This window comes from Ambystoma mexicanum, chromosome 7q, assembly GCF_040938575.1.
Source record: "Ambystoma mexicanum isolate Mex_15411 chromosome 7q, UKY_AmexF1_1, whole genome shotgun sequence".
NCBI classification, from domain to species: Eukaryota; Metazoa; Chordata; class Amphibia; order Caudata; family Ambystomatidae; genus Ambystoma; species Ambystoma mexicanum.
In genome coordinates, this window is record NC_090941.1 from 36,104,339 (window position 1) to 36,130,492 (window position 26,154).

The 26,154-nt window shown below is 44.7% G+C and overlaps 1 protein-coding gene across 2 annotated transcripts in view; it reads right to left on the reverse strand.

The window, feature by feature from the left end:
* The window catches only part of PHEX (phosphate regulating endopeptidase X-linked), a 1,520,886-nt gene that overhangs the window by 1,427,381 nt on the left and 67,351 nt on the right, over nt 1-26,154 (reverse strand). For both annotated transcript variants that reach the window (XM_069639233.1, XM_069639232.1), the window contains exon 2: nt 10,954-11,019. In XM_069639233.1, coding sequence (XP_069495334.1) covers nt 10,954-11,019 — 66 coding nt within the window. The remainder of the gene's footprint in view (nt 1-10,953; nt 11,020-26,154) is intronic.

Sequence of the window (26,154 nt, forward strand, 5' to 3'; positions counted from 1 at the left end):
AAGTATGAAAGTTTTATTGTGATGCAGGATGGTGCAGAATCACATGTTTTAGTTGGAGTTTTAGGGTAATTAATGTTTTTTAATTTCCTTTGTGATGTTTTGAATGTACTTTGTGAAAAGTTGAATAAACAAAAAACCAATAAAAAAGAAATAATAATAATGAGTACCATTGAGTTAGGTATCAATAATTTGTGTTCATATATAGTGGTCCATGTTGGATTCCTCCAGCTTCCAAGTGCTGTAGTATCAGTTGTTATTATTAACCCATTTAATGGTACTCAATGCATTGACCTAATTCGATTCTGGCCAAGTGCTCGTCTGGCCCTTTTTTGGGGGTCAGTTGTTAAAGTGTGAGCTATCCATATGGAAGTCACCTGTTACTCAAAACACCAAAATGTGCAGACTGATGTGCTATATAAACATGTTAACAAAGAAACCAAGAGCAGGACCTGGTGGTTAATATTGTGGTGTTAAATTAAATCAGTGTGAAGTTCGAATGAAAGGAGAAATGGAGGCGGGGCACACACATGAAAAAAATAAGTCTAGCAGAAAAAATAATATGATGATGCTACTGAATAAGGTATGAGTGTGATTGGTTGACCTGGGTGTATCGCCAGTATCAATGGAAATATGATATGAAACAGAAATTATCAAGAAGGTGCCTTTATTGTAGGTGTGCACCTTAGTGACACATGTTTCGACCTTCCTTAGGTCTTTTTAAAACCTGGGCACTTGAAAATAATAATTATCACAAACAAATGTGTGAGTAGTATGATGATGCTACTGAATAATGTATGAGGCTTCATCTGGAGGCATGCATATATACACATATATAAGTGGCTTAGAATGAGAAGTATAGAAAAGAGAGTGATCAGAGAGAGTTTGTGAGACGGAGGCCTAGGGGTGTTGGTCGTTCTCCACCAAGACAGCCACGATTTCTCCTGTTCTGAGAGTAAAATAAAAAAGATCAAAGATAGAGATATGTTCTAACTGAGTAGCATGATTTAAATATATGAATTTAGTTTAAATTTGACCTCATCTCAGGTTATAAAATGATCAAAATCCATACCTCTGGGAATTGGAATGATAAAAAGCCAAGACCAATTTCATTTTGTAGCCCAGACTGAACAACACAGGAACATAACTTTTGGCGTTTTTTGAGACAATGTCAACCTCAATTCCTAGAGAATCCCAAATATTAGTTACCAGTTTAACTGTGGATTATTTATCTACTTATTCATTTATAAAGCGCAGAAAAACCCAGAGGCATCAAGGCGCTGTTACAGGTACCAGTTACATGTGGCCAGTTGGCAATTGATAGTTAAATGCAAACTAGATTAACAGCTACATACAGAACAGAGGTGAAGAACAATAATATGTTACATGCAGACACTAAAGGTAGGTGGATCAGGCATGAGGGCATCAGATTATGACAACAGCCAGGCTTTGAGAGCTCTGCAGAAGTCCCAATAGGATTCTTCAGCTCTCAGCGCATGTGGGTGGGAGTTCCATTGTTTAGCTGCAATGGATGGAAAGCTCGAGCCTCCCACTTTGGAACGTTTAACTCTGGGCTGGACTGACCGATGGGAGTAAGGTGTTCTGGTGGGCCTAGACGAGAGGGGCTTTGAGATTTTCTGGGACCGGTAGGGCAGGGCAGACCTGGAGATGCACCTTTGGGTGATCGAGAGCGTCTTGAACATAATTCTTTATCAGACGGGGAGCAAGTGTACAGCTCTATGGGTGGCCAAGATGTATTCCATTTTAAGAATGTTCAGTGCTTCTCGAAGGGCATTGTTTTGGATCGTCTGCAGTTTCTGTATGTTGTGTGCAGTGGTACCAGCAAAGAGTACTTTGCAACAGTCTAGCCTGGCCCCTCCCACTGCACACACAATCATTAGGCAGCTATCTGTGGATAAGAAAGGTCTGACAGCATTTATCAGTTTGGTCATGTATGCTGCTGAGGAGGAGCTAGCATTAACTTGGCGAGTAGGTGATAGGGTGGCATTGAGATATACCCCCAGAGTTTTAACCACAGGGTAGACTGTAATCTGAGTGCTGTCAATGTTGGAGGCTGAGTGATTGGGGTCGAGTTTTTTAGAACCGTTGAAGTTCCAACAAGAAGGAGCTCTGTCTAATCATCATTAAGACAAAGGCCATGCATTGCAATCCAGGCTTTTATGGTCGCGTAGGCTGTGCTAAGCATGTCAGCGTCATTGGAGTAGTTTCCTGAGATGGTCAGAAGAATGTCCATATCATCCCCATAGTTGGTCTAGGCTATGCAGAGAGAGTCCAGGAGGTCGAAGAGTGGTTTAGTAAACATGTCATAGAGAGCATAGGAAAGACACAAGATCCTTGTGGCACTCCACATTTAATTGGAGCGGGTGGAGCACTTGCATTATCAGTGAAGACTCCCATTGCTCTGCCCTCTAAGAAGGAGGTGATCCAGGTTGTGGCTTCAGGTGAGAAAGACGCTGAGTTGGTCAGATGGTGGTAGAGAATTGTGTGGTCAACTAGGTTGAAGGCAGCGGACAGATCTCGGAGGAGAAGCAGGGCAGGTCTCTCTTCATCTCTGATCTCGTCAATCTGGTTTTTGAGGTCTACGAGTGCTGACTCTGTGACATGGCCTGGACGGAAGCCAGACTTTCGAACTCCCAAGATATGGTTCACTTCCACGTGGTGCTGAATTTGGACTTCGGCTGCTCTGTCGAGAATATTTAATAGGAAGGGGACTGTGGTAATGGGCCAGTAGTTGTTAGTGAGGGCACGGTCAAGGGTAGGTTTTTTCAGTAGAGGGAGAACCCAGGCTTCCTTAAGGCTGGATGGCACTGCACTAGCCTCAAAAGAGGCATTAATGAAAGCTGTGATGAAGGGTGTCAAAGCTTCAGCACAATCTTTAATGAGAGGGTCAGGGCAAACATCTCCTTTACATCTTGAGGGTTTTAGGAAGCAGAACAGTGGGACGCTGAGGCTATTGGTCATGGGAGGGGTGGTGTTAGCAGTGGCCAGTCAAGAAGGTTTCAGATTAGATTGTATGGTGAGGTTTTTTTGTGTGTAGTGTGTCCATTTCTAATAGCATAGAATTCTGTATATTGCTCCCTCCATGCATTGAGGGTAGATCGATAGGGGCTTCCAGTTTCTTGAGGATGGTGAATAATTCTCTAGTGTCGGATTTGGCATTGGCTATTGTGAAGGTGGTAGCTTTGGGGTGAATGATGGCTTGTTTGTACAGCTTAACAGCCCCTGTGAACGCTAGCCTTAGAGCATCTGAGTCTTTTTTTTCCAGCATGTTTCGACATGTTTTTGGCAAGTCGTTTTTGCCTCTGAGTTCAAAGATGTCAGGGGGGGAACCAGGAGTTGATATGTCCTGCTGGTTTAGCTTTTTTGGGCATTAGAGGGGCAATGGTGTCAACTGCGGTTGTCAAGGTTGTGGTATAGAGGTCTGCTAGAGTGTTCGGATCTTGTGAGCAGAAGTGCTCTAGTTTGGGATGAGATGGCCGGTCTTATGGAGAAATGGCGTTGAAGTTGAGGTGAAGTTGGGAATTGCCCGTGCCAGCCTTCCCAACCAAGACAGCCAATGATAAAAAGGGGAAATTGCAATTTGTCCTCACTAGGACAGCAATGGATCAGATAGCTTATACAATGGGAGTTAGACATGAGACAAATCGCTTTAGGATGGGGGGTGGACTATTCAAGCTCAAATCCTTTCAGAATAAGGGGTGTCAACTAAAAATTGGAGCTAACTGGACTGACTGCAAACATCACTACTGTGGGATACAGAAGAGTGGATTAAATACACAGGGCTTCATTCCGAGTATGGCGGTAAGGGATAGCGGCCATCGGTAACGAGACCGGTGGCGGTAATCCCTTACCGCCATACTCCGAGTTCCCTCTGCGCCCTCGCCCTTAATGCCTGCTTTGCGCAGGTGTTAAAGTCGAGGGCGCAAAGGGGCCTCCAAGCCAATAACGGTGACCGTAATGAACGGTCACCGTTATTTGCATCTTCCCCATTCCCATTGAGCCCTATGGGGGCTCATTCGGGAATGGGGAAGAGCCTTGGTGAATGGGGAATTACCGCCCCGTCAACCTTGGAATGGGGCGGTGTTTCCGCCATCCACCAAGGCGCTGCCGGTCCGGGTACGGCGTCAACCAAGGCGTTAATAGCGCCATTGGTTAGCGCCGTACTCGGAATGAGGCCCACAGTCTTATCCAGGGCAACAGATTTCAGAAAGTAGCCCAAAGGAGTACAGAGTGCCTAGACTGACAGGGACCTGGCAACCAGAGCCTGTGAAAGATGCCAAAAGAGGAAGAACCTGTGCCAGCTGGTGGACCCGGCCTGCCTGAATTTGAGAGAGAGAGACCCAAGTGAGTATAGATGCTCTCAGGAATAGCACTTATTTTCTATACAATTTAAATGAATCCATATCCCTTTTATATTTAAAGGTATATTTTGAGAACCCTGGATGATTGTATTTCACTGGCAACCGGATTATAGCCCAAAGTGTATTTGCTTGAGTTAATCTGAGTACATTTGAATAAATAAAATAGCACCATTCTGTTGCGAACATTGAGGAGGATCTCTATCCTGCACTCTATGATATCGTGTAGCTATAGCTATGAGTCACACAGACAAAGAGTGGCAATTCTGATGTTGTGTGACTTTCATAGCCGATAAGGTAACTCAATCCTATTTTCTTGATAACGCAATCGATAATGGGGTGCTCATGGTGAAAGGAGCCTGAGTCGCTAAAGAGGCAGAGTGAGCACGGTTCACGGCCACAGGTATCCTAGGAATAGATTTTGTGAATACAATGTATTTATTTGGGCAGCCCAGCAGTTTAGAGAATACAAGGACGCATCAGTGGGTCAGTGAATAGCAATGCTTAGCTCTCTCTGCTGTTGATTGCATTCTTCACACCATCTCAAATAATCTGGTCCTGCCAATTCACCGTGACAGCAGGTTTCTGAGCAAACACAATTATACAAGAATTCTCCAGAATTTGTGTGCTTCAGAAATCTCAGCAATCCGGCTGTTGTGTGAAGGGGAACATTATGGTTGATAATCACTGTATTTGTGATGGTGATAAGAATGCAGTCGACAGCAGAGAGAGCCCTGACGATGTTCTAGGTGACCAAAATGCATCGGCTCCAGTCTCTGCTCCTTCAGTTGTTAAGAAATTCATCATTTAAGATCACCATTGAGAGGAAAGAGACATATTTCATCATTATTATCTTTTAGACTGTTTCTAGAACAGTTTACCTTTATGAATTGATCATTTAAAGTATGAAATATGCAGCAGTTATTACTACAAGAGTCATAACCAGAACTCATGATTGATCTCATCAGTGCCTCTGATGTCTGTATTGTATACCCGGTAGGGTGTAATCCAGGTGTTTGGAGGCAACCAAATACTTTTTGATTAAATGAGTTACCAGAATCAAAATGATTTACAATATTAATATATTTGTGGTGCCCGCACTCCATATCCCATTTCTATCAGCCTGCAACACACTTGCTCTCACAATACAACACATCTTTACTGTTCGCAGGTTACAGGTGTGGGACGATAAGGGGCAAACACTTGGAAGACTTCACCTCCACCTCTAAGATGTGGAACTAATATCCATCTGATTTTCCTAGTACATGGAAATATCTAGCATTTCAAAAAAAGACTTAACATCTGTTTTTTCTGTTCTTAAAAACGAAGTTACAGGTAATTGTTTGCACCTATGGAACCACAACGCCTTTTGACAAATGATGCACTTTAGAAATACCTAACAAAATATAACACAATAGTCGGCTACACGTGAGTGGCTGGGATGTGCGAAACTCTGCCATTTCCGATGGGCCTGATAAGTGGGGTAAGCAGAGTTAAAATTAGCTGTGGAGAGATATTCCTTACACGGCTACCTATGTTGAGTGATACACAATTGTCACAGGATGTGGTTAAGTTAGTTAAGCCTTGGTTTAGATGACTTTAGTTTGATAGTACCATGTGTTTCGTAGGTGGTCCATTTGATTTGTGAGGTTTATGTCTGCATTGTGATATGTATTATGTTGTGGCATTGTGTGTTTTTAATCGCATGATTTTTTATTTAAAAAAACAGTATAGTAAGGAATAAAGTATTTTAGATACATAAACGGCTTTTTTGCTGTCTGGGGGGAAATATGTTCAGCATACATTGCTAATTGGATAGAGGCCCCCTTTGCATGGGATCTCTTTGGGTGTTTTGTAAGCAGAGGCAGCACCAGCCTCCCTGAGGTGTTGACCCTGGTCTGTGTGCAAGCTAGATAGGCCAGTTGAGGCCCAGCGGCTCGTGGACCTGACTACTAAACCCACCTTTGTCAGGTAGCTCCCCATCTCATGACCTCTTTGGCAGCCCCAACCTGTTCATATTATAAATGTACTGCCGCTATGGAAAAGTAATGCAAAACATTCAAAATATCAGAAATTCTGCAGGGGCGGGCCTGATTTACAAAAGCATTTTACAATGGGGCAATCCCATTGGAAAACGCGTTGTTAATCAGGCCCCATGTGTTATTTCTGAATTATCCCATGTGTTGTGTTCATTTTTTAAATGCTGAAAATGTATTTCTAGCCGTGTTTGCGAGATACACATGCACGTGGAGGTTCAACGGTTCTTCCTGTTGCTGTCATTGCAAGAAAAAGGCACAAAAGGCTCAGTAATGGCCGGGCCAGTGGACCTGTGGATATCAGATGGCCACATTTTCACTCTCTTCAGGGTTCCCCAGTATCTTTGTATCCTGTACGTTGAAGGGACGGGAACGCACATCACTACACCTACAGGACAAAAGATATTTACCATGCTGAGTTTGGGAGAATATGGCTTTCATGCCCTGCCAGGAGGGCGGACATGTCTTTTAACGACCTGCCAGCCCAAGCAAATGCAGGCCTGTGCGGAACAAGGGCTTCAGCTTGGGCTGTGGCCATTTAAAGGCCATGTCCGCCCTCATGACAGGGCATGAAAGTCAGTCACACCCCAGGGTTCGTCCGGGGTATGAATGGCTTTTAAAATTTTTAATAGGGAGACCCGCGCTGCTAGCGCAGCCAATCTCTCGATGAAAAATAAAACAAAAAGATGTCCACGACCCGTCCCTTTTACATGTCTAAGGCGGCGGGCAGGCATGCAGAGCGCCGGGACCTGAGCACAATACTCCGGTCCCACAGGTAAGTGAAGGGCCTGGGAGGGGGATCGGGTCATTTTGGGGCTGGGTGCAACAGTGTGAGGCTCCCTGCAAAGACAAACAAAAAAGTGTTGCCCGGTGAAGGGCCTCGGGTGGCTGGGACAGCGTGTGGGTGTGTGTATTCTCGCCCACTGTTCCAGCCACCTGAATGTCTGAGCGACCTTCCCGGGTGCATGTTTTGTTTCTGCTGATTTTTGTGTGGAGGTCAAATCTGCGCTTTAAGGATGTGGAATACAAACTCGGAAACTGATGGAAAATGTAAGCATGGGGGAGATCTTAGTTGGTTACTGAAGCTTGACTGTGATGACCACTTAAGGCCATTATGAAAGCGAGCAATTTGCATGCACTTGGGCTGAATGGTATTACGGGTGTAGTATTAAAAAAGGCACCTGAGGAATCGGCTGATGCCCTGTACAACGTATTTATCAATATCTTTGTAAACAAAGAAACCTCTAAGTCATGGAAGTATTCTTATGTGCTCCCGATTTTTAAAAAGGGCGGCAGAGAAGAACCAATAAACTACAGGCCAATAGCTCTATTTTATGTAGATAGTAAAATATTTGGTACCCTTATCCTGTATGAACTAAAGAAATGGGCTCTCGAAATAGGTCACCTGAATACATTTCGATCAGGTTTTAGGAAATCTGTAGGCATCACTTTAAATGGTTTAATTGTACACTTCCTTCAATCTAAAGAGAGTAAGTCAGATTCACCAGACATATATCCATGTCTGATTTTGATCTTATCAACAGAGAGAAGTTATGGTTAAAGCTTCCAAACTGGGGACTCCAGGCAGGATTACTTAATATCCTAGTATATCTGCGTTCAAATACTTTGATAAAAGTAAGACTAGATCAGAAGGAGAAGGGGTACATCTCTAAGGATATTAACACACATGGGGGCCTGCCTGCTTATTTAACATCCACATTTCTGACATGAGCAACTGCCTTGAGACCTGTGGACTAGCATCGGCCAAAATCGACTCCCAGCATGTAAAGTGGCAAGCTTATACTGACAATGTCTTATTTATTGATTATACCCAAATTGGCCTTCAGAGACTGATTGGGGTATCAAAGAATATTTGTCCAGTAATTATTTAATTATTCTTGAAAGTAAAACTAAGGTTATGAGGCTAGCCCATTCATTGACGCCAATGAAAACTGTGTGGACTTTGAAGTCAACAATTCTCAAAGTGATAGACCGCTTTATCTATCTTGCCTACGCAATTTTCCATTCACTGAATGAAGAAGCATTAAGAGCATATCTCTGCCCTAAACCAGAAATATTGAAACCCAAAAAGCGTATGATTTTAGTAAAATGTGAGGGTTTTTTGCTAGATACTGTAATGAAGTTTTATACTGCCATACCGAAAATTAATTACGGCCTGGAAGCGATTTCTGGATATATTGGTCAGAAGTGGAGGGAATAGATGCCAGTATATAGAGAAGTGTTCTCCATTTACCAAATTGTGTGCCAAGGGCTGTGATCAAATATGAGTTAGGATTAATCTCACTGAAAGCAAGGCTCACCTGGAGAACATGGTAACTCCTAGGTAAGAGTCTAAGTCCCGCTAAGAGCTCAATGTACCATGATTTACAGGAATATTAAATCATGCAAAACAATCCACTTGTGATGCAATGGTTTACAAAAGGTAAGGAGATGTTGACGAGTCTAGAGAGCACTTTGCAAATGTTGACTTTGAACCCAGTTAATGTAAAAATGTAGCCCTGGGCGTGGCACTGGATGTCAACTAGAGAGGCAGTGGGGAAGTTCCAATTATATTGTGACCTACTGCTAGAACATAGGCAGTGCAGTTGTCTACTCTGCCTATCTAAACAGGGTTCCAAACATGATACCAGCTCCTTCGCCTGAGGATGAATCTGATTACTACACAAGAAATATCTAAATTAAGGAGCAGGGCAGAATATGCACATGCTACGTGCACATTTTGTAAAAATGCTGCTTCAGTGGAATCAATAAAACACATTCTATGTTGCTATCCAGAATTGCAGGGAAAGCATCAATTGTTTCTTGGGAGAACTTTGAATGATTTTAGAACGATTGACGAAGGAGCAATTTGCTTTAGGATCCTGTTGGGCTCATCTAAATGGACAATAATAGGTATATTGAAATTGTTAAATGGATTAAAGACTATAATACACAGCTCATGTCAGGAAATGTGGAAGTCTGTACCTGATATTAACAAGAAATGCCCTGCAATGTATTCCCTCTTTTGATCACATGAAATGTTCTCAGGGAACTATTGTAAAATGATAAGCTATATTCTTTTCTAATTTGTTTTATTTTGCATGAACTGTTAAACAGATTCATTAATGAAATTAGCCAATTTCAAACTGGTTTTAGATATGAGAATGCATTTCAGTGAATATCTTGGATAAAGAATTGGATTGACAATGTGTGTTGGAAGGTTGTGAAAGGTTATATTTTTTAACTAGACCACAATAAAATAAAAAAATAAAAATACAAACTTGTAATCATGAGGTGCAGCAATCCTGAAAAATCACATGAGGTAAAAGTGTTAAGGAAAACATCATAAGGCAAGCAGATGCACTAGCAATATGCTGACTTGCAAATACTGCACGCCTTGACCGTTACCACCAAATCATTGATGAGGTCACAAACCTTTCTCACACATTTGGAGCATGATGACCACCTAATTAAGCTGAGTTGTACCAATAACCATTCCTGGAAAGAACAGGTGGCTTAAGAGACAGTTACACATGGCACATCTCGTAACAACTGCACATTCTGTACAGCCGCCCTCAGAAAACATTCGAATTAAAAGTTCAAAGCACAAAAAAGAGTAAATGGAGGAAGAACACCAGAACAGTTGCAGGCAAAATTACAGCCCATCACCAAAATTGTTCCTTGCAGTTTCTAACCCATTGTCATGTTCTGTACCTCATAGGGGCATCCTAATCTTCAAAGATTGCCCTGACACAAGCAGATTTCCTTCTTTACAATGACACAGCACTTAGCACACTATTACCACCCTCTGAGCAGCCATTGTCAACCATGTAGCATGCTATAAAATCCTATCAGCCGATTCACATAGTAATTGTTATGAGCAACTATGTGTTACTCCGGGAGAGTGATATTTGAGTCACAAATAAATGACTGCTGACTTTCTTTGTGAAAGACAGACTTACTTATTGTAACTTCAGAGAAACTCATAATAACTTCTTCGAGGATCAAATGGCCCTCCCCAGCAGTAAGTCAAGGGTTTGTCTGAGGTATTCATAGTAGCTTCTTTGGGAATCCACACAGGTCTCTGGATGAAAAGATGTGAGGTCTACAACCTTTGGCTCTCCAGATGTTTGAACTATAATGCCCATCAGCCGAGTACTTTTCTAGGGATCTACTAAAGGTAATAAAGTTTCCAATGTATTGCTAGGAAGTAATTGCTTTACATTTGCGAAAAATATTTCTGTTTTTCTTTTAAATCAATTACCAATTACTAAGACAAAAAGACTCCAACATTGAGAAAGCTATACATTGTGAAAATTCATTTAAAAATCCCACCACTTAGGTTAAAAACATTGATATCCAGGTTCGTCTAAAATCATATTGTCTTTGTCTCACACCACAGCTTCTCGCATCATGCACACGCAGTGTTTCCACATCCCGTTTAAGATTAATGCCAGCGGGCACTGGGCCATTGGCTAATCGCATCAGCCTACTGGACTTATCCACATGATCACAATTGCAGAAAGATTGCCGTTGCTTACCTGCTTCGATGCATTCTGGCGTCAGGCATAATTGCTTTGAGTTAAAGCTTATGATTCCTTGGGTCACTGGAAAATGGAAACAGAAAGAAATAGGTCATTTATATCCATGAAAGCCTGGAACATTTACAGTGCCAGACAATAATTATTTCTAACTGAACCCACACCTGCATAAACTGTTGGTTTGCACCTGAAAGTGTTCAATGCACCTGAATACGTTCCCTGACTTAATGGTATATTCTTCGGCAACGTGCTGCACTGAAAAATGAGTAAACATTTATTTTGCTATGGCTACAAAGTTTGCCACATTTTAAAGGGGAGTGTTATTCTTTACACATTGCTCTAGGTCAGCCTCATCCACGAGCCAATCTGATGAATACCACATGTGATAGTAAGGATCGATAATGGTGCATTTTATATAACCTTTTGATGTAAAATGGATGTCCTTGTCTGCTGCTGAACTGCCCATCGCATGAAGTGTGCCCATCAAACGTGTGCAACCTTTTGAAATAGGTCCACATACCATTACAGTTCTGTGCCTTCAATGCATCTCTTCTTGAAGTAATGAAGATAATAGCCTTATGGCCCATTGGCAAATCACACTGGGAAACTTATTTTATTAGCTTATAAGTTAGAGAGGGTGCCATTTATGTGTGGAAATTCCTATTGTGAAAGGTGTGACGTACCAATGATCTGCTTCCCAATTGTGCTCATTGTGTGCTATTGATCTGAATACCAGAACTTGTATGAGAACAAGCGCCAGGATGCTGAAATTACAATGAGAAAAATAATTGAGAACATGATTCGTTTACCCACTGCCTAAATAATGTTTACTTGTCAGATAAAGCAACACATGGCAAGCCAAGCCTCATTTGTTTCCCAGACACAGAAGACGTTACGGCACCAAACTACATTACTCACACCATTCCAATCTTGCTCAGACATTCAGATGAAGCCTTTGGCTTCTACACCACTTTGAGCTATCTGGCAATCAATATTGTGCACTTAAGATTATAACCAGACATACCGGTTTGGGTGTGTTTGACCGAATTATTTTTGATTGCGGCAAGCTGACCGCAATTATTTGCTTTGGGCCCAATTTAAATGCACATGCATTTTTTGTGTTGTCCCGCCTAACCAATTTTACAGAAGCGGGGGACAGCCCACCCACCCAAAATTAGTAAATATCAAACATGGGTCTCCAGGGTTGGTATTTTGGAAAATATGCAACCAAATTGTCCCGAAGGCCAAATCACCCATGCAAAATTTGATCAAATTGGTCATTAGGTCAATTGTTTTAGGTCGAATAGGATAATGCCGACATACCAGCAGTCAAGGTCTTAACTCTGCTTCGAGGTGTAAAGTACAGGCTTGGGAGTTGGCATTACAATTTGATCAAATAGAGTAGTATATTCTCCACCCACATGATACGGACACATAGGGGATTTGACAAGGAAGTTACTGGTAGTACTTTTGACTTACTGCTGGACAGAAATTATTCGATTCATAATGTTAGCAAAACAAAATGACTCCTGATGTACTCCTGAAAAGAGAAGCATAAGTCATAAGAGAAGCATACGTCATGTCTAAGTCAGATTTACTCCCGGCAATTTCTTTCTGAGCCCGCCTCACTATAATCACATGTTAAAATTAATGTTACATTAAATTAAGGCCAAAACACAGGGTGCTTCTTGCACTACAGATAGCCATGGAAGGATTTGTGGGGCAAGACACTCTGCCTGTTCTCGTCCCAGCGAATGCTTTTTCTTTTCAAGCTTCGTTTGTTTGAACTGATTTTTGTTTCAGTCAGAGGACCCACATCCTGGTTGTGTCTGTACTTCCAAAATAAATCAGATGATGTAATAATAGTATGACATCGAAATATCAGAATTGTCATAGTATGCCAAATGTGTATGCATGACTGATTGCAATGTACAGATGTGTAAACTATATCACACCTGTAATAGTAGGTATGCAGCCCGAATATCCTTTCCAGCTTCAGAAGTTGTAGAATAATTCCATACAATCCAGCAGGTCCTTGAAAAACGTTTTACTAATTTTTTTTATTTTAATTTACAGGAGGTTATATTGAATCCAAATGTTCTTTACAGCCACAAAACAATATTCCAAGCAAGAAAAGATAACAGCAAACGGCGAACTGCAAAGCAGAAAGCGGAGAGAGAAACGGGGACTCCACTCCTTTATATTTCAAAGACAGCTTCCCTGAGTTCTCAAAATCCTCCGACCCAAGAAAGCCTCTTGAGTTCATTCTTCCATCCTAATTGTGCAGTTCTCATAATAGGGGAGCAACAGCATGTCCCTATTACTCTGCTGAGGACTCCCAGGCTCCGGGGTGTAGGACACGGCAACAGTTCTGGTCAGAATCAGGGCAAGCCCAGGAATGCTACTATTGACAAAGACCCCCACAAGCCAAACCAAGCGCTCCCAGTTCTAAATGCTGCAGCCTTCATCCCATACAGACATGTATATTTGAAGATGTGTTCGTTTTTTAAACCGCCAAATGATGCCACTTTTATAAAGGATGTTGCACTCCAGCTGGGTTTCAGTTTTGGGCAATGCCGCCGGGCTGCCGAAGGGGAGGCAGGGTAACTGATGTTACCATTCAGCAGGCAAGGAGAGGGGCGGCTCCCACCCCCCACGCCTGCTCCACTCCCCCACAAGCTGCAGAGACACACAGTTTCTGTCACACAAAGCCGAGGAAGGGTGAGGTGTGAACAATCGCCTCACCCTTCCTCCAAGCAACAAGGTGCTATGCACCTAAGGAAAGCCAACAGTCAGGCAGGGCCCAGGTTCAAAGACCTGCCCCCTCCTCAGGGGGCCAGACAAGTCGGCTATCCGGCCAGGGGCTGGCGCACAGCCCCCACTACGATACACATCAAAGACCTAGGGCACCCCTAGGTCTCATAAATAAGAGCAGAATGCTCTAAGAAAACACAATCTGATCGTGGACCCTGAACGGGGACCCAAACTAACAGGAGGTTCGCTGTTCACTCAGCGTCTTCCACACTTTGCTTCTTTAAGCAGTCTTTAAAAGTTCACTGCATACGCAGCGTCTTTTCTCCCCTCTTTGAACATTGCACTGTTCAGTAACTTTTAACTACAGGCGAGCGGCGAAAACCTCGCTGAAACAGAAGAATCCCCGGGGAGTACACATGCAGAAGCAAGATCCAAGGCCGGCACGAGCGATCGTGGGGGAAAAACATACAAAGCGGCCGTATCATTTTCAGCTTTGCAGGCCTAAAAATCATGGGTCCCAAGGGAAAATCACGGGAACCGCCAACACGTTTCCAGAAACCCAAATCACCCCAATTGCTAGCAGCCATGGAGGTAGCGGAGCTTTACGGCTGGGCCTGGGTCAGAGAAAATATGTACGGCTTACCAAAAGAAGGGGTCCCCATACCAACCAGTCAAGAGGACGAGACGACACCATCAAAGAGAAGGAAGTCTACAGACGGCATGGGAAAAGGTAACAAAAAACTGTCTAAATTATACGAGAACATTAGTGAGATGCAGCAATTATTGCTAGAAATTAGGGGCAACCAAACACTTCCCAAAGCCGAGTCCAGGCACGCAAACCCCACCATACCACTAGTACCGGACATCACGGTTATCACCCCCCCACCAGCAACAACTACAGCAGCACCAGTCCGAGCACCACCAATAATACAGGTGCCAACAACACCAACAGCAGCCATCACAGTTTTACCTATGCCAACAACGGCAGCTCCTGACACAACGGGTCTTTTCAGACAGAAATACTGAACAGATACAAAAGGAGCATGGAACATTGACATTACAATCAAAGAAGCCATATGGGCGAAAGAGTTCATCGAAATCTTTTCACTTATACAAGCCCAACGCAAAGGGAAAGATGCTTTTAGGGATCCCAAAAAGATAGAGGAGAAAGCCATAGCCAGAAACGCCCAGGTAGAACAGAATTGGGACAACTGGCTACAAGCCTTTGCCATCTTGCCAACTATATATGAAGAAAAATTCCCCAATGAGGGCAGAAAATGATGGGCATACATGGATAAAATCAGAGAAGTAAAAATCGCTCAAGAAGGGAAGACCTGGCTAGCATATGATATTAGATTCAGGAGAAGCATGTCAGAGAGGCCAGCCATTGATTGGGACGAGGTCCAGAATGATTTATACATGTTAAACGCAGAGCCTCCTTCAGAGGAGGAGATTGCACAAACAACTCCCAAAAATAGCAAAAACCCACAGGGCCCTAGATTCTCCGACAATGAAAACAATAAAAAAGGGGAACAGCCCTTTGGAAGAATCAGCCATGGGCGGCTAAGTCTAATGCCCACAGGCAGAACAAAAACAACTCACCAAAAGCCAACATCCCATGTAGGAACTTTGGGAAAAATCAGTGCACATGGGGAAAAGAATGCTGGTACAAACACACTTGCACAAACTGCAACAGTGACCACGCAGCAAGTAACTGCACCCAACTGCCAGCCAAAAATACAAAAGAGTAGCACCAAAAGCATCCCGCCAACCCCTTGTCTAGCACCGTTCAGCACCCCCATCAATCCAAACAATTTCAGAGAGGCTCTCATGAATTAACCAGACAGGGAGACCAGCGAAGCAATCTGGCAGGGTTTCACCAAGGGTTTTGTCATCCCCTTCAAGGGCATCGGGTCTCAGAATGTTCCAAATAACCTGAAGTCAGCTAGGGATAACCCGCAGATGGTGGAAAGCAAAATTAAGAAGGAATTACTACTCAGCAGGATTGCAGAGCTTTGGGACCACATGCCTCTCGAGGAGTGCATAATATCGCCCCTAGGTCTGGTCCCCAAAAAAAGACCCCGGGAAAATGAGGCTAATTCATCACCTACCCTATCATAAGGGCCAATCGCTAAAATACGGCAGTCCGCACACGGAATCCGCAGTATCCTACACACACTTTCAAGAGGCGGTAAGACTCATACAGGAATGTGGCACGAATGCCCTGATGGCCAAACTGGACATTTAATCCGCCTTCAGATTATTGCCAGTTCACCTAGACTCCCAGCAATGGCTAGGTTTTACATTTAAAAACAAATTCTATGTAGACAGATGCTTCCCCATGGGATGCGCAGTATCTTGCACCCTATTTGAGCAATTCAGCTCCTTTTTTCAATGGGCTTTCGAAAAACAGAGACCAGGGACCAGGATAGTACACTACCTCGATGATTTCATGGTAATGGGGCCAGCAAATTCTGAAGAATGCAACAGAGCCCTGGAGAAGTTAAAAGGAATGGCCTCAAAGTGGGGCTTCCCCCTGGCAGCAGAAAAAACGACCAAACCAACCACCAACATAATTTTTCTAGGTATTGAAATAGACTCTGCAAGGGGCCTATGCAAAATCCCGAAAACAAAAATAGCAGAACTCCTGGAGAAAATACAAAGCCTGCCAACAAAAGACAAGGGCACAGTAAAAGAAATTCAGTCATTAGCAGGAAGCCTCAACTTCGCAGCTAGAATCATCCCTCAGGGGAGGGTATTTTTCCAGAAGTCTGGAACTAAAAATCAAATCTTACACCGAACCCCACCTGCACATCCGGCTAGGCACAGAAGTGAAACAAGATCTGGAAATTTGGGGGAATTTCCTTAAAGATTTTAATGGGACATCACTTTGCCGTACGCCTTTGAACGCATGGACAAAAAGGGTCCTTTTCACCGATGCAGCCGGGAGCAGGGGGTTTGGAGCCATAATAGACTCAGAATGGGTGGCAGGACACTGGCCCATAACATGGCAATCTGCAGGGTGGACAAAAAATATCACCCTCCTAGAAATATTTCCCATTTGGCTAACGTTACACATCTGGGGCAGGCAGCTAGCTAACACCGAACTCTTGGTCTGGTGCGACAACATGGCCGTGGTAGGCTCCATAAACAAAAGATGTACTAAATGCCCTTTAGTGCTGAAAGTCCTACCAGCCATTACAAGGGTCACACTACAAGAAAACATTGTGGTCAAAGCAAAGCACATTGCAGGAGCAGACAATAATATTGCAGATGCTTTATCTCGCTTTCAGTGGCCAAGATTCCGGGAGCTAGCGCCGCACGCCCAGGAACGGATGACGCCAATACCAGAGGAATGCTGGGCAATAATGGGAATACAAATATAACGGCATCAAAGCCAGCGCCAGAGAGCTCAAGCCAGGATACCCAACAAGAAACAGGCACCTCAAAAACGGGTGCCAACAACATAACGGCATCAACGCCTGCACCAGAGAGCCCAGGCCGGGATACCCAACAAGAACCAGGCACCTCAAAAACGGGTGCCAACAACATAACCGCATCAACGCCAGCGTCAGAGAGCCCAGGCCGGGATGCCCAACAAGAACCAGACACATCTAAAACGGGTGCCAACAACTCGCTGCCCATAGAAAATATGAACCCTGGCTCAGGTTTCTTAACAGAGATGGCAGAGAAAGTACTGGCAAGCACTACTGCAGCTCAGTACAGTAAGTGTTTGCAAACAGTATTTAGAGCCACAGGTTTAAACCATGTCGAGTTAATAAAGATAAAAGACATAGAAACATTCTTAAAATGGGCACTTGAGCAGGGCTTTAAGAGAGACTGGGCAAAAAGACACCTGCTAGCAATCTCATATTTCTCAAAAATACGGGGTGACTCAGACCCCACCCGGAACGCCCTCATTTCCTACGCTATGAAAGGATGGGCCAGAGTTGAGGGGCCCCAGGTAGACACCCGCCGCCCCCTTGATTTCAGCAAACTGGTAAGAATAGCAGACCAGTTGGAAGCCATATGCTGGCACCCATATGAGATCATATTATTCAAAACAGCATTTTTTCTGGCCTACTTCCGGGCTTTCCGGGTGGGAGAATTTATCGCCTCCAGCACCAAGGCCACAAACGGTTTAGGCGTTATGGAGGTCATGGTCAGACAGGACAGCGTCAACATAGAAATCCAACAGTCAAAAACCGGGGCCAAAAGGACCATCAATATTTGTTGTATTGATGGGGTAACAAACTGCCCAGTATGTATTACCAACCTTTGTTACGCACAAAGCCCCAAGGTGGGGGGGAGGTTTTTAATACACAAGGATGCCTCGGCACTAAGCCGCTACCAATTTAAAGGGGTGCTGATGAAAGCAATCAGCAAAGCAGGGTGAGACCCCAAGGGCTTTGTCACCCACTACTTCAGAATAGGTGCCGCCACCTCAGCATGGCAAGGAGGCCTGGCACCACAACAGCTAAAAATGGGGGTTGGAAGTCAGATTGCTACAAAAGATACATCAGACCACAGCTAATATAGCCATCCCCTCTCATCTTTCTTTCTCCTCCTCCCTCCTGCAGAATCAACAGGCGAAGGGCGGACCTCATTCAGATCAGCATGGATTGTCGGCCACTCATTTGTCTTCAGGACAGGCTGATGGGCGGAAGAAACCAAAGAAGGGCCACCCTTTAGAAACACCATTGCATCATGGTGGGGATACAGAGGCCCGCCAGAATTTCTGATAATACACCTAGGGGGCAATGACCTGGTTACCACAGGAAGGATAAACTTACTCGAGGAAATCTGCTCCTCCCTAGCGAGCATTTCACACAACTGGAGGGAAACAGAAATATGCTTCTCAGCCATCCTACCCAGAAAGAAATGAATGGCAGGGGCAAACTGTTACAAATCTGTAGACATTGCCAGAAGAAAACTCAATAGGGGGCTAGAAAGAATTCTGTACAGCAAGAGGGCTGGGCTTCATAAAACACCCCGCCATTACCCTGGGTGACCCGGATCTTTTTCACAAAGACAGCACTCACTTATCAAACCAGGGCATGGAACATTTCTTTCGAGAAATCACTGCAACCCTGGCCTTCAGGGGCTGTTACTAGGAGACACTTTCGGGGGAACACAGTCAGCTGGTAACCTGCCCGTGTGTGGCGGCATGGGCCAGAGGGGGTAACCTCAGGACCCGGTGCCCAAAAGTATGATATTATTATGATATGTGATTATTGTTATCTTCATAACCATATCTTTACAATAACATCCTAAGGCCTTTTATTGCCAACGCTTGACAAAATGTTGTGAGACAAATTATTTCGGGTGAGGGTTCGGGGTCGGCCAATAATGATGCATGCGTATGGGTTCATAAGTTAGTTTGCATATTCTTCATATTCTTCAATCTGTAAAGACAATTTGAAACACATGGTCATGTTCACTGCAGATATTTACTTTTCCTCAAGACAACCCAAAGCACCTTCTCCCCAAACCAGCAATTCCGAAAATGACCACAATGAGGCTGACTTGGGAGGGCCGTCACTTTGCTGTTTTTCAATACAGAAATGTAAATGTAAGTGGTGGGCAAGTTAATCGTCTAAGATGAACTCATTGATAAGTGGATATGCGCTGATTGGCAGGCTAGCAGATGGATAGCCTTGCTTTGCCATGGCTTTATGAGACAAGCGAAGCAAGGCTGAGAGTGGGCTGTTTTTGCTGGTGGGAGGAGTGCTGTGAGCCTCCAACAAATGTGATGTAACGTTCCCTGATGTCACCTGAAGCCTTATCACCCTCTCTGACATCAACGGCAGAATGCAGCAGGGCCGAGAGTGGGCTTTTGTTTCTGTTTAAACTGGGATGCTCAGACTCCGAAAAGCCTGGGGCGGTCGCTGGCCACGTCTGATCAATCAAGGTGGTTACAGACTGGTTACAGAGGTTTGAGTGGACTCGACAACAGTGGATTCTGCAAGGGCCGGAGCGAGGGTGTCAATGTGGTCCTTGATGGTTTTAGAGGAACAAGGATTAACCTGGTTTGATGAGGCTTTCATAGATCGGACTTGTCTAGCGACCTCCTCAGGGGAGAAGAAAGGAAAGGAAGAGAAGGAGGGAGGTGGGTTGTTAAAGGGGGGTTAGCAAGTGCAGACAGAGGGGAATAGGAAGGTGAGGGGAGGAGGTTAAAGGGGGGTTAGCAAGCACAGACTGAGGGGGAATAAGAAGGGGAGGGGAGGAGAGTGTGGACAAGATGTCCTGGGTTTTTGAGATAAAGTGAGAGATAAAGTGAGAGGCAAGGTCATTGCGGAGAGCCTGGGAGGAAAGAGGAGGGGTAGATACTGCAGCAGGGTTGGCAAGCTCCTTGCAGATTTTAAAGAGTTCAGCCGAGTTGTTAGATGCCGCAGAGACACAGGCGTGAATGTGGACTCTCTTCTTGGTGCGGACAGAGAGTCTGTATTGCTTTTGGAGCAGGCGACAGGCCAGCTTGTCAGAGGACGAACAAGAAGCCCTCCATTTCCTCGCAGCCACCCTACACTTATGTTTAAGTGTAGCTAGGTCAGAGTCATACCAGGAATTACACTTGGCTTTGGACTTCAAGCGGATCCTCATGACAGGGGCAAGAGCATCAAGAGTAACAGAAATGGAAAAGTAGAGAAGCGAAAGGGTTGTGTCCGGGTGTGAGTCAGCCGGAGGAGGGGGGGGAGAGAAGGTGACAGCGAAAGCCTCAACTGACACACGCTTCATAGGAGGAATGTCAGAGAAGGTAGGTGGCAGTGTAGGTGTGAGCTTGGCTTGTGGGGAAGAGAGTGAGAGATGACAGGAGAGAAGGCAGTGGTCACTCCAGAAGAGAGGAGTGGTCAGAGGGATAGAGAGGGGAAGGCCTGAGGAGATCAGGACATTGAGTGTGTGTCCAGCAGTGTGTGTCGGGCCAGAGGGGAGGATAGAGAGTGAGAGGGAATCGCAAAGGTCACGAAAGAGCAGAGATGAGGGACAGGGAGAATCAAGGTGGATGTTGAGGGTAGTGTGGATTGTAGAATGAGAGGATGTATGGATGACATGAGTATGAATGAATAGAACATCAAATTTTGGGGACACTTGAGCACCCAGTGAAGATATGAGAGGACCTAAAAAACATACTAAGAACTGAAAAGTCTGTCCTCGATTGATGAATTAATTGATAGCAAGAATAGGTATTAGACAACAGAGCGTTATGTAGGTCCTGTTTTGTAGTCAATCAGGCCAAAAATTGAGATAAATGTGCAATAACTGATCGTAGATATAAGTGTAAAAATGTATATTAGAGAAAAATATGAATGTATTTTTAGTGATGTTTTTATTGAGAGTAAATAAATTGATATTTTTGATAACAAAACTGTTTGGAATAAGTATGTTGTGATATAATGTATTAAACAGCATGCATAATTGAGTCAGAAAAAGGTACTGTAGAAGCAAGGGACCCTTTAAGCATTAGTGTGGTTTATTCTAGTCTTTCTATATGTTGAGGGTTGTCTTAAAGAGGTCCAGAAAAATATTCCCTCTAGTCTCTCAAAGTGTTATATATGGATGTTGAGGTCACCAATGAGGAGGAGGTGAGTGGTAGAGGTCAGGGGGGAGGAGGAGAGGTCAGCGAACTCAGAAAGAAAAGAGGTGATTTGCCCTGAGGGCCGGTAGAGAGTAGCAACAGTAAGAGAGTGGCTAGGAGAGATTGAGAGCCTGCAGACAAGTCATTCGAAGTAGAAGTAAATCTGAGTGGGAATGATAGTGGCAGGAATCCATTCTGGAAAGATCAGGTCTACACCCCCTCCAGGCTGGGTGGATCTGGGTGGATCTGGGTGCGGAGAGGATCTTGTAACCATCAGGGAGGAGAGTGTCAAAGCTCGTGACAGAGCTGGCCGTGAACCATGTCTCCGTAAGACAGAGGACAACAAGATGAAGTTCTTCAAGAAAGTGGCAGGAGTGTTTGACAGCAGAGCGAGAGTTGAGAGTGGCAAGGTGAAGAAGGTTGCCAGCATTAAAGACCTTCCAGGGAGGTGTACAAATCAGAGGTACGCTCTGCAGAATTGTGGAGGTAGCCTGAAGAGGGGCAGAGGAGGAGCAAAGAGTGGGTGAGATAGCCAAAAAATGAGAGGAGTGGACAGCCAGAGATGAAAGGAAGTTGATGAGGCGAGGGAACCACCTATCAAAGAGGAGGAGATTTGCCTGAGGCCTTCCTTCCCCCATCTGTCCTGAGCCAGAACTTCTAAAGTTAAGTAAACTTCTCAAGACTTTTCTTTTCTCCTCTTCCATCCTTCTGCCTCTCCTGTGGTAACTCTCCCTCTGCCGCTACGACTGAGGATTGGTCCATTCAAAGTCAGACAGGGGCCAGACCATCCCGGCGAGTCTCCCTGCATTCATTGCCAGAACTTGCCCTCAGGCTCCCTTTCTCAGACTAGCCCAACTCTTAATGACCCCCAACTTTGTGTATTGTTAGATCAGGCCTGGCTGACCTCTTTCCTCTCTGATCGACCTTCCCAGGTCCAACTGGGGTCCTTCCTATCATCTATATTCCTCTCTACCTGTGGTGTTCCCCAGGGGTCTAACCACTTGCCCTTGCTTTTCAACCATTACCTGGCAACTCTCGCCCCACTGCATTGCCACTCTATGCTCAAAGTGCTACGCTGACGACACTCAACTCATTTTCAGGCTGCCCTCGGCCACCTCCTCTCTCATCTCGGATTGTCTAACTGCCATTCAAGATAGGTGTGCCGCCAATGATCTTTGCCTGAATCCCAGCAAGACTGAGAACCTCCTCATCGGCACACCATCTCCATCCTTTCCCCTCTCTCTCTCTCTGGCCGGCCTCGATTGGCCCTCCTCCCATCCCCACCTGCGAGGCTAAGAACCTCAGGGTCATCTTTGACGCCACACTTTCCTTTTCCTCCCACATCTTGGAGGTCTCTAAAAAGTCAAACTTCCTACTGCACCTCCTCCGCGGTACTCTTTCTTTCCTCTACTTCCCCCAGAAGCTCACTGTCTCCCAGGCTCTGGTTCTCTCCAGGTTTGACTATTGTAACAGTCTCTTTCTAAATTTACCTGCCTCTACTCTTCGCCCTCTGCAACTAATCCAGAACAGGACTGCAAGACTTGTCCTTGGCCTCAAACCCTCGGATCTTATCTCTCTAGCTCTGAAATCTCTCCATTGGCTCCCTATGGATGCAAGGATTAAATGTAAAACCCTCTGCATTGTCCACAAGGCTTTCTGAGGCCTGGGTCCAAAATACCTTCAGCTATCCCTCCGAGCCCTTCGCTCCTCTACCTCTAACTCCCTCAGGGTCAGTCGTTTTTCAAGAAAAGGTAAATGATTTCTCTACAAGAAAGTGAGAGCATTTTCCCCTGTTTTATTCCTCTCTTTCGTGTGTTAAATAGGATGTAACAGCAAAACAAAATATCCTCTCAGGGAGGAAATTGTCTTGTCGAAAGAAATGTTGCCTGTATATTGCATTGCTGTTTCCCCAGTATAATTTTGAAGACAGAATATTCAGAATGTAGTCAAAACCAGTAGTTATTGGCTGCACTCTAAACATTCTAATAGGCTGAGAGGAGGTCAATAAAGATCTCCATGGGTGAATAGGACATAGGCATGAGACATGCCCATTAACATATAATGTCTTCATATTTCTCTTGAAAGGATGTACCTCATATACTGTTGTATGCATGATTTATATCTATGGTAATACCGTAGCCTGAATTGACCCTAATGTCGCTATAGATTATTCATCCGCTTTACCAACTCCACCCATTTTTTGATTTATTGACAAAAGTATAATAACTTCAATACAGCATTGGATTCTTTGAATTCAGTGGGTTTATAATGTCTGCTTAATTAGAAATTGACATGTTTTATGTGCAGCTCAGAATGTCTGTCCTCCCTCTTAATTCATCCGAGATCCAATTCATTAGGCCACCCTTAGTGGCACTTACCAATTTGCATAGGATGCGATAAAATGCCACTATAAACTCAATTTTAAATGAAATCTACCAAAACTCAAGCAAAATGTCATAGATTGATGTGGATTTTGGGAGACATAAAAAGTGTTTCCATTTCATACTTTCTATGATGTAAAGGTAATATTTATTTTCCAGGTTCCAGAGTTTATTATCACATAGCATTGCTGAAGCCATTTTATGTTAATATTTTCCACTACTGGTACAAGTATTGTGGATCCAAGGGTTTCATGAAAGGTTGCTATCTCACCCATTACAAAATTCACCCTTCACCCTAATTTTCAATGACTCATGGTGGCCCCTCCACCTTAGCTTTGTATCAAAGGTTATTGCAAGATAAATTAACACATTCACTTGCTCTTTGACACCCCCATGGAGTTTCATTTATTGCTCAATATTGGACTAGGTGATGAAAGGTTCTTTGTAAAAAAAAAATGGCCTACCTCCCATACTGCCAGGTCATATTCAAAGGAAGTCAGTATAACTGTGGCATGGCCTAATTATGAAGGAAAGGTTTTAGCGATTACCAGAAATTCAAGTACATCTGACAACAGAAGGTTAAAAAAAGGCTGAGTACCAACAGGCAACCTTGTTTTCGAGCCCTATTAGTTTTGTTCCTCAAGTGCATTCCATATCAGCTCCCATTCGGATGTACACCCATGTTTCGGTGTACAGGACCATCATATGATATGATATGATATGGCATTTATAACGTGCCTATACACAAGTGTTTCAAGGCACGACGAGGCAAGGGAGGGGGAACAGAGGGAAGACAAACAGCAATCCTACTAGGCCAGGTGTGATTCAAATTTCGCAAGTGCATGGGAAGGGGAGGGGGAAAGTGCAAGGGAGAGGGGGATGGAGAGTGCACAACACGGGATAATAGACTAATAACATAGTAAGTATGGCCAGTTGGTGGAAAGTGCAAGGGTAAGTGCAGACATCCAGTATCAAGTGCTGGTAGAGGGACTGAAGGGATAAAGCGACAGTCCAGAGTGCAGGGGTTGCCAGTAAGGCAGTGCAGGAGTGTGACTGGTGGTGGAGGGGACCTGGGCCCGAGATCAGCGGGTGGCCAGGTAACCAGTGCAGTTTCAGCCAGGGGTTCAGCAGGGGAGAGGAGGAGAAAAAGCGGAAGCAAAGAGAAAGGTTGTGAGATGCTTCCGGAACTGGAGATGGTTCTCCTCAAGTTTCAGTGAGGCAGGGAGGCTGTTCCAGAGGGCAGCCCCACCCGAAGAGAGAGAGATACCACCAACTTGTTGCTTGAGAAACGACTGACCCTCAGGGAGTTGGAGGCGGATGAGCGAAGAGCTTGAGAAGGAAGATATTTAGGAAGAGAGAGTTGAAGATATTGAGGCCCCAGAAGGCCTTGTGGACAAAGCAGAGGGGTTTGACGTTAATCCTCACAGCCACTAGAGCCAGTGCGGGATTTAAGACCTGGAGAGATATGATCCCTAGGCTTGAGGCCAAGAACAAGTCTCATAGTCCTGTTCTGAATAATTGCAGAGGGCGGAGAGTGGAGGCAGGCAGATTTAGAAAGAGGCTGTTCCAGCCTAGAGAGAACCAGAGCTCTGGAGACAGTGAGCTTCTGGGCGAAGGAGAGGAAAGGAAAAACACCTCTGAGGAGGTGTAGCTGGTAGTGTGACTTCTTAGAGACATCAGAAATGTGAGGAGAGAAGGAGAGTGTGGAGTCGAAGATAACGCCAAGGTTTTTGGCCTGACAGGTGGCGCAGGAAGAGGGCCAAGAGAGGCCAGCCAGAGAGAGACAGGAAAGTAGGGGACGGGTGTACCAATGAGGAGAATCTCAGTCTTACTGGCATTAAGGCAGAGCTCATTGGCAGCGCACCACTCCTGGATGACGGATAGACATTCATAGATGAGAGAGAAAGAAGAGGTAGCTGAGGGTAGCCTGAAAATGAGCTGAGTGTCATCCGCATAGCATTGGAAGTTGGGGCAGAGTGCTGCAATACGGTGGGCAAGAAGTGCCAGGTATTGGTTAAACAGCCAGGGAGAGAGGTTAGACCCCTGGGGAACACCACAGGTAAAGATAGAGATAGAGCAAAGGAAGGACCCAAGTTGAACCTGGGAGGGTCGGTCAGAGAGGAAAGAAGTCAGCCACGCCAGGGCCTGACTGGTGATGCCCAGGTTTTCACAGAGGCGATTGAGCAGGATGGCATGGTTGACTGTATCAAAGGCAGAAGAGAGATCAAGTAAGATGAGAACACAGGGGGTGTTTGATTCAAGGTTGGAGAGCTGGTCTTCACGGATTTTCAGGAGAGCAGTTTACAGCAAACTTTGTAGACCTTGTGTCATTGAGATTGTGCAAGTGCGCAACAAGAAGTGCAGGGGGCAGGGTACAGGGAAAAGTCCACCCAGAGAGCTAGGGCTACAGAGGGCAATCCCAGCCCGGTAGTGCAAGGTTAGCCAGGCGGCAGTGCAAGTTGGACCAGGCGGCAAGTCCTGGGGGACGAGTCG